This window comes from Melanotaenia boesemani, chromosome 21 (genome assembly GCF_017639745.1).
Source record: "Melanotaenia boesemani isolate fMelBoe1 chromosome 21, fMelBoe1.pri, whole genome shotgun sequence".
Taxonomy (NCBI): Eukaryota; Metazoa; Chordata; class Actinopteri; order Atheriniformes; family Melanotaeniidae; genus Melanotaenia; species Melanotaenia boesemani.
The window spans coordinates 19304549-19316542 of NC_055702.1; the positions used below are offsets into that span (position 1 = coordinate 19304549).

General features: G+C 37.6%; 1 protein-coding gene across 1 annotated transcript; it reads left to right on the forward strand.

Annotated features, from left to right (window-relative positions):
* Positions 1-2489: 2489 nt before the first annotated feature.
* Positions 2490-6011, forward strand: LOC121631978 (NADPH oxidase organizer 1-like). The gene is made up of 8 exons (XM_041973095.1): positions 2490-2757; positions 2862-2942; positions 3057-3129; positions 3361-3544; positions 3629-3831; positions 3937-4038; positions 4319-4436; positions 4585-6011. Exons 1-8 carry the CDS (start codon positions 2683-2685, stop codon positions 5228-5230), a joined length of 1482 nt encoding a protein of 493 aa, XP_041829029.1. The 5' UTR covers positions 2490-2682; the 3' UTR covers positions 5231-6011.
* The last annotated feature ends 5983 nt before the right edge of the window (positions 6012-11994 follow it).

Sequence of the window (11994 nt, forward strand, 5' to 3'; positions counted from 1 at the left end):
GGACCTATTTCTATTGTTTTTGGAATCGCAGACTTATCTCTAGATTTTGCACTCACATTGCCAATTTAATCACTGACGTTTTTGAAGTAGAGATAAAGAAAGATTCAAGTGTTTTTCTTCTTGGCCTTCCCTCTAAGGTACTACAGCTTCCTGCATCAAATTAAATATTTCTTGAGAAGCTCCTATTAATTACTCGGAATTGTTTTCTACTTAACTGGATTGAAGAGAGGCCCCAAACATTTTGGTACAAAGAAAAGCTGGTGGCAGTCATAAAAAGAAATGTTTGTTTCTGAAAATCTGGTCCCTATTCATATATATATATATATATATATACAGTATATATATATATATATATATATATATATATATATATATATATTAACCAAAACATTTTATAATTCCTGCACTAAAGACTGTTTATAGGCTCAACAGTCTTGAACAAAGATTACCTTTTTGAAAAGTAGTAATCAGAGGTTTTAATTTAGGAGGTTTCAATAAAATGTTTCATCGTCAGCTTGTAGCCTATTCATCGTTCTGGAGAGATTTTATTGCAGTGCCAGTATGCTGTAAAATGATTCAACCCATCCATGTTTATGGACAGTAGAAATGACGTCATGTTCTACTAATAATCTTCAGAGTTTCTCAAAATAAACTTAAATATTTCAGAATACCAAATGCAGACAAATTTTTTTACAGTGGAAGTTACAAGAGGACCCTAATACAAGGAGATGAGATAAAATAAAGCCCATTATATGTATATAAATATATGTAATTTAAATTAGTTGTAAAGTCACTGTGAGGACATCTATTATGAAATTATAATAAAATAAAAAAAACAACTTCATCCCCAAAAATTGTAAAATGCGCCTGAAATGCTATGTGTATAATCTGTGAGCTCCACACACATGCGTTTTTGTTTTTCTAGTTTATGTTTAATATATATATATTATGATGTGCAGGCTCTAATGTTCTTGTACAGCAGGCAGATGAGAAAGTGCTGAAGGGAGACATCTGGCTGCATGAAATGGCTGTGGCCTCTAGTGGTCGTGATCTTAACACCGCGTTCACAAGAGCATTCAGCTCCAATTTATTATTTATTCCATCTGGTCTTGTAAAAGTGCAACCATGAGGCTCTGGTCTGTTGCTCTAACTATAGAGATATGAAAATGAAATATGAAACAATTACACATAATTCTCCTACAATCAAAAACAGCCATATTTTCAAAATAGCAGTCAATTTTGTGTGCCAACTTTTTAACTAGTCAGTTATTTGTACCCAGCCCTAACACACACACACACACACACATTTACATCATATCTGTATATTTCCGTATGAGTGTTTTGCAGTTACGGTGTTTATCATAAGCAGATCTCCAAAACTTCAGAGTACTCATGGCTGGTCCCTGTTGGAAATCTCATCATGCCTTACACTCAGGTGTTGACATCCCTTCGGGTCACGCACAAAGCTGGACAGTCCTGACCTTTTACGGCACGGCACGTGTTGTGTGTAGCTGTGTTTGTATGTCTGTGCGAGTTTGATGAAATGCTGGCGTGACTTCATACAGGGACTCCACACTCCCGTTCATCTGATAAGCGGCTGGGATAACCCCTTGAGACTCTGGCCCTTTCATGCAATCCTTACTTTGAAGAGACACCTGTTTTCACAAAACACACACACACTCTCACACACATACACACACATACACACCTTAAACTGCTCAGGAGGCAGTTTCAACAGGGACACAATAACACGCGGACAGAAAGCTCTCTCTGGCTACCTTCTGATAAGTAAAATTGCAATCAGATGACAAGTGTGAGGTTAACGCACGTGCAGAAAGAAAAAAAAAATGGTAGTTGAGGATGTGGAGATGCCAGGAAGCATGAGGCAGACAGGCGTGGAGCAACTATAGTATAATAAACCTTTGTAATAAATTCTTGCTTTGGCAAAAGAGATTAGTTTTAAACTGTTAATCCAAAATAAAATAAAATAAAATAATAATAATAATAATATAATAATAATAATAATAATAATAATAATAATAATAATAATAATAATAATAATAATAATAATAAATTCATCCAGGAATCATTCCAAATAATGAAATGAAATGAAATGAAATGAAAATAAATTAAATTAACAAATTCTAGAAAAAAGTGAACATAGAAGATGAATGTGCACAGTAGGCTGTCATTCCTAAAATATTTTAATTTAATTTAATATCATCAAAAACAGAAGTTGCTATATGCAAATGAAATTAAATTAACATACCATAAAGGCTGTTTGGCTACCCGTAATTGACGAAAAAGATTACTAATTTTTTCAGTTGATTGTGTCATAAATTTTTTATGGAAACAGAATAACACATAAGATAACGTCTCTCTCTATGTGTGTGTGTGTGTGTGTGTTTTTTTTTTTAACGTTTGCTCTTTAGGACAAGCTGTTGTGTAATGAACAAGTTTTGCTGCATTCTTTCCCATCATCCCTGTGACGTTGCACAGCGGTCCTGCGCTCCGCATCTTGGGACGTTTGCATCCTTTTCCACGGCGCTCAGTTATGTCAGACTCCGCCTCTTTTATGCACGCGTGGCCTATATTTACCGCAGCCGACTCCTCTGACCGGGTAGAGCCGAGGAGGCAGCAACGATAAGCAGTGATCCATCCCGCGATCTGAAGCAGAACACGATGACTGGAGATCAGCGCTGCGTTTTCAGTGCCCGTATTATTGGAGGCGTCCGCAGGGACAAACCAAAACTCAAAGTGAGTTTACACCTTAGACACATTCATTCCTTTATATCGTGTTATATGTTTATAGAACCGTTAAAATGACTTTAACTTTGATTTACTCTTTTCTAATCTTTCAGATGTTCATGGTATCTGTGTTATGGACTGATGAGACTGAAATAGTCATCTACAGATCTTTCCAGGATTTTAAGATATTTCATGTAGGTCAAAATCTATTAAAACATTTTTTTAACAGGTTTATTTGTGGAAACTATCTGGTGGATTCTTGTCTTGATGTTCTTATCTTCAGCCTGTCGTGTTTTATTTCTCAACAGAGGCTGATGAAAAAGAGGTTCCCTAATTTGAAACCTTTTAGGAAAAATGACAGAGTGATCCCCAAATTTAGTGGTAAGTTTGTGCCTGAAGTGTAGGCTATCAGATAAATTAGAAGCAATTCCATATCATAATGCAACAACTAGCCAATCATTTTAATATCTCCAAACCAGATAATATAGTTTCCCTTTCTCTTGAAAATAATAATTCCACACCTGCTTTCTAAATTCAAAAATGTCCTTTTGACACTTTTACAAAAATGCTGTATTAGAAGCTGTATTATAAAGTTTCCTGTCCTCTTATCAGGAAAGGCCAGGAGAAACAGCCTCCAACAGAAAGGATCCAGGAAGTCTGTCAGGCAGATGAAATTCCTGGAGAGCTACTGTGGCAAACTGCTCAAGTGCGACCAAACTGTGACCCAGAGCCCAGAGGTTACACGGTTCTTTACACCCAAGGAACACGACCTGCAGCCAGACTTCACCAAAAACACGTAGGCCCTCCACTCAACAGAACCTTATGTGAAACCAGTCATAGTTCTTGGCTGTCAGGTGTCTAATCTATCTCTTACACACAGTGTCATGATTCTGATGTCTGATGATCTGCCAGATGGCAGAGGAGGGGGGGGTGCTGCCCACCACCATGCAGGCAACGTCACCCACCCTTTTGTCACCCAGACTTACCGTTGTGTGGCAGCTTATGAGACAAAGGACACCAAGAACCGACCATTTAAAGTTGCTGTGGACGAGAAGTTGGATGTCCTGATTAAAGACCCGGCAGGTCAGTGCTCAAGCTTTGAAACAGCTTCTTATTTTGCCGTTACACACACGCTTTTTCAGAGCTTTAAACCACCTCCAAGCTAAACCCTGTGCTTTTCCTCGGCAGGTTGGTGGCTGGTGGAGAATGAGAACAAGCGTCTGGCTTGGTTTCCTGCTCCCTACCTGGAGCTGGATGGAGAGGATGAGGATGAAGATGGATCCCTGGGAGGTGTGATATTTACTTATGATTCCATTTACAATTTAATTTTAAACAAATAAAATAATATAAATAATTTATTATAATTTATTATGCATTACATAAAATTAAATATATCAGGGAGAGGGGTTGAGTGGGGCATTACACCTCACTGTGAGGTATAGCTATTACAAACAACCAACACTAGGGAGCTCTCTTTACCTGGTTAGCAGGTTTCTATTCCCTTTCATTAAACTCTGTTTCACACAGAAGTCCTTAGATTGCTGTTACAAGAATCTTCTCTTGCCAACAGGTGCTTTGTACTGTGCCATGAGGAGTTACTCGTCCAAGAAGGATGATGAGGTGTCTGTGCCCCTTGGCTCTGTGGTGGAGGTACTGCGGAAGTCTGACGATGGCTGGTGGCTCATCAGGTAAACCTATCTACCTGCAAATGCTTAGACCAAAACTAAGTCATTGTGTTTGCATGCAGTCATCACAAACTTACCATTGTCTGGCTACAAATAATGAAGTTAGAAAAACTTTGCTTAAACAACTTCTTTTTCTTCTTCATCTCCTTAGATTCAATGGCAAAGCTGGTTACATCCCCTCCATGTACCTGCAGCCATACAGCAACCCACGGGCTGGTCTCTATGGCTTCCACAGAAAGCTGCATAGCTCTTCTCTGAACCTTGCAGCCAGCATGCATCCTCAGGCTACTTCTCCAACCAGATTCAGTGACAAAAACAGCTCAAGACATGATTCTGCTGGTCACTCCAGAAATGAGCCCGATGTCCCTGCGCGTCTCCATAAGGCCCAGTCCCTGGATGTTCTCTCAGAGTCCTGGTTGCAGACGCAGACAGAGGTGGACACCTCAACCTCAAACAGACGCAGCAGCACTGAGTCCATCTTCTCTGACCTATCCTCCAGCAGTGACTCCTCCTCAGGTTTGAAAGAGGAGGCACAAAGCCAGATAGATGATGTCGACAGCAGAACAGGTAGCAGTTCCGATGGCAGCCTCTCCAATCACCGCAGCTCCAAAATAAGCTCTACGAGCTCCACATCCATCAGCTCGAACAGCAGTGAGACAGCCCCAGTTGCTCCCAGGGTACCTCCCAGACCCAAAACCGAGGAGATCCTGACTCGCTGCACAACTATGACCCGCAAGGCGGCCCTGGCCACCAAGACCCGGCTTCAGATTCAACCAGAGTCCATTTATAGTCGCTAGGGACACAAGTGGGTCATTGCTTTACAGCATCCTGAACTAAGTTGTAGTCTTCATCAAGCTCTCTTTCTTCTGTTAATCTTTATTCTTCATTATACACACATATGCTTTATAATATAAGACATGTAACCTCTTCAGACACACAATGAAATGGGTTAGGGCCAGTAATGTTCATTGTTAAATTTAAAGCTAGTGGAAATAAATACCTGGACAGGACAGTTATATGCTGATCATTCTAAACTGATGTCTAAATGTTTCATTTTTTTGTAATGAAATGCAGCATCCTACATCTGACTATTTGCTAATGTAGCTTCTGTGAAGCATTAAAAAGCACCACGAACAAAGAAATGAATGAAATATATGTCATATGTATAGGAAAATACATTTTCTTTTAGCTTTAAAGTTGGTTTGGGGGACCTTTAGTTAGGTTATTGAGGTTGAACTGATTGTGTACATTGTCTCTGCTTTGCCATTCATGGTATTTCCAGTTCTTAACTGTACATTACAAGTTTGTATGCTGTGTTTAAACAGTTTATAATGAGATGAAGGAATGAAATCACATGTGAGCATGCTGAATGCCCAGCGGGGACAAAGAGACGAATAAAGTGCCAGCAGATAGATGATTCACATATCCTCCTGCAGGAGGATGTTTTGATTTAATTCTATTTCACTGTTGTATTGTATGAAATATATTGTCTTCTCTTTGGTTGTGTTGAGTTATGACGTGGAAGAATTCAGTGTGACTCCATAAGCTTTAAATAAGTCAATAAAATCACATTTACACTGAGGTGTTGGTGATGAGTGGGTGTATAATTTGGTGCATGTCACTTTTCAGGAATATCAAAGGTCAGAAAGAGAGAAGTACTTACTTAAAAGATGTTTTAATATGTCAGGCCATATTTTATTTTTTTTTCATCTACTATGAAATGATGCCTAAAAAAACTTAAAATAAGTATATGTATATAATGTTTTGACAGCTACCAGTGCCACCAAGGGCATAAATAGCTTCTCTTCTCTAATTTCAGGGGAAAGACCTTTAAATTCAGCTTTCTTCCTGTTTTGGTAGAATTATCAACTATGTTTGAAGCAAATTAAGAAGAAGATTGTGAAAAAAAATAAATAAAGTAGAAACATTTACACGGTTGGGGTGACAGTGAAGTGAGTAATCCGAGTTTAATAAAGGTTAAAAGATGCAAGTAAATAGATGATCAAATATAAAGTAGGGAAATTTGTGACTATGCTGCATTGGAAAATCACAAAAATCACCAATTCTTGAGTAGCAACACCAATTGCTATAATTAAATGGGAGAAATAATTAAACAAACACAAATGTATAATTTTTGTCTTCATTTTAACTTTGACAAAAGGAAAATTTAAGCAGATTGTTAAAAATTATTACAGTCAGCTATATTACACAGACTGTTCTTTTAAACATGTTGAGATTTATGCCTAATCAGTTTTTCCAGATGCAAGTCACTGTTTTGTGTCTTTTGGAGCTACTGAAGCTTATCGGTCTAACACCTCAGAAGGGTGTGGTAAACAAGTAGAGCATGTTCTAATTAAATAACCCGTTTGTAACCTTTTGTAACCTTTCCTTATTATGTATTTCCTGAAAATGTTGCTGTGCTCAGTGAAAATCTGCAGATCTCTATCTTTTTTTATTCTATGCTGGTGTGGATGAAGCCACAGAGTTGCTTGGTGATCTATGAGGACTAGAGCTACAAGTACATATATACAAAGCATAGAAGGTTATATTGTATTTCCTAACGAGAGGAAGGTCCTTTAAATCTGCAGCAGCTTTCTTCAAAGGTTCCTTCCTTCTTCTGCGCTGTGGGCTCTTCCAGCTATGATGTAGTTGTCATGATTGACGGTTTATGTTCTGGTTTCTTGTGTTTGGTTTTTGGTTTGTTCTTGGTTTTTGGTGTTTAGTGTCATGTTCTGTGTTATTTGGTTTCTGCTCATTAGTTCACCTGGTCTGAATTGTTCATTCACCTCACCTGTGCCTCGTTAACCTTCAGATCCTCCCTTGCCAGTTCATTGCTTCATGCTTTGTTTATTTGTTGTCAGTGTTGTTTGTTGCCCCGTGTTCCAGTCCGTACCATGATAGAGTTTTGCCACCGGAGTCTTTTTGTTTAGTACGTTTTAGTTTGGTTAATAAAACCTTTTACCTGCACCAGTCTGTCTCCTGCTTCTTCAAGCCTGCACTTGGGTCCTCACATCAACGGCTTTGTGACAGTAGCTGAAATCAGGCTGGGTGACAGCAGCAGTGGCATGTATGAGGCAAAACACAAGGCAGATTTGTTGCATAATATGTGGCAAGTAAAATATGAAGCAGTTTACATGGGAAGCAGCAGAGCATCACTTTACTGCATACCAACACTATCTTGACACAGCTGACCCAGCTACATCTTCAAGTTCCCAGGAAAGGTTTCTAAATATGATTTAGGTGTCGGAAACAAGGCGTGGATATGGTTGAGGTGTGGACCCAGATGCAGGCAGCTGACGAGACTAAAGGCAGGCTGGTGCAGGAACAAGGTTACAAAAACAAAAGACTATGAATGACATTAGGTTAAGACTAAGTCACAAACACTAACAATGGACTGGTCAAGAGAAACTGAACCAACAGGCTTAAATACACAGAAGAACTAAATGGAAACAGGTGAGGTGAGTTAGGCAAGCTAGGTGTACTGTACACTGGCAGCCCTAGTGTTGTTACCTATCCTCAGCTTTTAACACAGTCAACTATAAGCTTCTGATAGTAACACTGAGGGGTCGCACTGGAATGGCTGGTTCAGTTCTAAATTGGTTCTCTTTATACTTACATAATTGAAGTTTCAGTGTGCTTGTAAATCAGGTCTTGTCTGAGTCATCAGAACTGTCACCTGGAATTTTTCAGGGCTTCGTTCTAGGGCATATTTAGTTTTTGTTACGTTTGCTTCCTTTAAGTAAGATAATAAAACAGTTCAGGATTGTCTCTTATCATCTTTATACCAATGATATACAACTACACTGCTCATTCGATCCCTGTAAAGTCCAAAAACTGCGGCTGAGCAACAATCATCTTCAGCTGAACTTTGATAAAACTGAAACCTTGATTATTGCACCGGAGAATGCCATCCCTGACAATAAACAGAAACTGGATGATTTAGGAGCCTCACTTAGGCCCAGTCTCAGAAACATGGGTGTAATTTTTGATGAACTGTTTCAAGCACAGCACTCAGAAATTTAACAAGAAACAGCTTTTTTTTTCATTTGAGGAAAATTTCAAAACTCAGATTGGTGTCAAGTGAACTAGAAACGATAGTTCATGGTTTTCATGATTAGACTACTGCAGTAGTCTGTTCTCCTGTTTTGATAAGAAGGAACTAGTCTGTCTTCAGGCGGTTCAGAACTCCGGAGTGAAACTTCTGACTCGCTCAAACACAAGAGCTCATGTAATCCGTTTTAAAGTTGCCTCACTGATTACCAGATGATTTTAGCATTCATTTTAAAATCTTAGGCTTAACCTTCAGGGCTCTTCATGGTCAGGCTCCTCTTTTTATTGCTGACCTGCTTCAGCTATATGCGTCCTGTCGTGGTCTGAGGTCATCCAATCAGAATCTTTTAATGGTCCCTTGCACTTGGTTTAGGACTCGAGAGGACTGATCTTTTCAAGCAGTAGCACCCAGACTGTGGAATAACCTGCCCTATCTTTATTTAGTTTGGATTCTGTGGAATTTTGAAAAGCATCTGAAGACATTTTTATGAATGATTCAACAAACTTACAATTATCATCCTTGACATCTGTGACAGTGGGTGTGTCTATTACCTTTGCAGATTTGTGTTGACAATACAATCTAGATGGTTAATCCGTTGGCATTTGTGGAGCAGAAATAGAAACTAAGAGGAACAGGCATAGTGTACCTAGAGCACTGCAACAAAAACATAAAAAACTTTGCATACGATACAGCAATGCTACACAAAAGTTGAGTGCCTGGCCACCAAAATACCAAAGTCTGGTGGATTAGAAGGGGGAAAAAAACATTTTGGGAAAATAACTATAAAGCCAGGCAGAACTCAACCACACTCTAAACCAAACATTACATCAGTTCATTATCTTCAAATGCTTGGTCAGCAGTTTATTAAATTCTCCCCCTCGCTTCCTGACAATCTAGTGCACTTTGTACAGACATTTGGGCTGCATTGTGTATTACTTGGACAGAGAATTATATTGGATGGAGTAAAATTGAACTACAAACAGTATAAGGGTCAACTAATATGCAGATATGCATAAGTGGACCATGGACCCGTTTAGACTTATCCAGTTAGATGAATAGATGTAGTAGTAGTATGTCAATTGTCCATGTTGATACAAATTAACTTGCATTTAAATATATACTGTATACTATACTACTTATATATATATTTTAAATATATACTGTATACTATAATACTTATATATATATATATATATATATATATATATATATATATTAAATATATACTGTATACTATAATACTTATATATATATATATTAAATATATACTGTATACTATAATACTTATATATATATATATATTAAATATATACTGTGCAGACAGAAATTTTTTTTCAGACTTGAATATTTGCAAATAGTTGTGGGTGTTTGGGAACACACACACACACACACACAAAAATATCAGCTACACAGAAGCATTCTGTGAAATTTCAAAGGACAAAGGATTAAGTCCTTCGACAGATCCTTTCACATTGGGCAACCTTTGTTGAAATTTGATGATGTGGCATCTACGAAATACGAACCGTTAAACTACCTAGTGTTACGCACTATGAAACTTTCCAACATAAAAATTCAGCATTCCTGACTCACTTGATGGCACAGTGACATTTATTATGCACATTTCAGGAGCCGCTGCTGTCCAGCAGCATCTCTGTTACTGGCTGGAGAGAGCTTACAGTACAGGTAGGATATAAGATGGATGCTGAATTAGTTGTCAACAGCGGTGCATCACAGAACATTTTAAAAGTTCCTTAGTGTGTCTTTTTCTTAGCTTTGAGAAGGGCCTGCAGTCTCCTCATTTTAGCAAATGATCCAACTGCAACACATACCAGCATCCCTACTAAAGCTCTTAAAAGGTTTTACATGTAGTGATATTTTCCTTGTCGCGACGTGAAAAATGTAATCTTCAAGTGACGAGGGAAGCTGATTTTTACAAAAGCTTTGTTGTGATGAACAGATTAAGTAAATTCCCGTTTTGGGATTTGTAAGCAGTGTCAATTTGATATCTGTAAGTCTGAAACTTTAGGTGCACCTTTCACACCTTTAAAGTAGCACTACATGACTTTGAAAGTTAATTTCTGACTAGTTTTAATGGCACAGTAATAATTATGTAGATTCTTAGGGAAGTGGCCCAGTAGCATCTATAGACTGAGAAACTACACTTCAAAACTTTTATATTGTTTTTTTCCTTGTGCATCACCTTAAAGTATATTTCACTCTATGGACCTGCATCACATAGTAGCAACTGGAGATCAGCACACTGGTCATGTTGAATGCAAAAACAAAAAAAAAAAAACAAAACACAAAAAACACACACAAAAAAACAAAGGATATTATCAGAAGATACAATCACAAGAAAGAGAGAAAGAGAAAAATGCAAGAGATTTATTGTTTTAAAACAGTTAAAATGGTTAAAATAGACCTTAACTCAGCTAAAATATAATAATAATAATAATAATAATAAATAATAAAAACAAGCTGTCACAGAAATATTATGTCCACAGTTTTGTTGTTGCTTGATTAAACTTGGGGAATTCCTTACCCCTCACTTGACTGCCTTAACTAAATCTATTTTCCAAGCCTGAACAACTTGCTGATTATTAACCTGCTGCAAGACAAGTGAACAGCCTGATGTTGGCTACAGCATTGAAAGTAAAAATTGAATTCCTCATTGCATTCTCCAGCATGGGATGTTTGCCTTAACTTTAAATATATATATATAATAAACAAGTGTTGGTGATGGGATGATGCATTTATAATGTTGCATGATTTTTAACTACTGTCAAAGACATCTTAGTAGGTTTTATCTAACATTTCCTTGTCACTCATGCCACTACAAGATAAAAACAGATTTGTATAGCCTTAAATACAGTAATTTAATGAACATCAGGTTGTTATAAAACTGTGGAATCAGTTTGGCTTCTTGACAAACATTTCTGCCTAAATTAGGAGCAAAATTCCAAAATATAGAAAAAAGATGTGCTTGTGAACAAATGTGTTTCCATTTTAGTTTTATGTGAGTTTCCCTGGAAGAAAACTTATCATGGCTTTAAGATAATATACTGTAAGTATGTGAAGATCTATATACCATAAATCTCCATGCAGAATTTTGTGGTGGAGAATATAGGTTCTGGTGAACTCAAATATCTCTTTTTTTCCACACCAAAATAATGTCAAGGTTATATTTAAGTGAATTATATTGGTGTAAGCATAATGCATTGACACAAAATTTGGCACTGATGTTCACCTCTAAAACTGTCAGCATATTGATGTCCCAATGCTGGCATGTGACTCAGTTCTGTAAAACAAAACACAGCTGTTACTTAATTCCCCAGACTGGAAACACTTATAAAGTGCTGTTTCTCAGCCTCTAGACACAACAGGGCAAAAATGGCTCCAGGAATGTGTTTTAAATGTTATAATGTTATAAATAGCAGTGTGCCATCAAAACGAGTCAGAAGCACAGAGTTTCAAGGCTAGAAAGTTGTGTGTTAGAGTTAATCTACATGG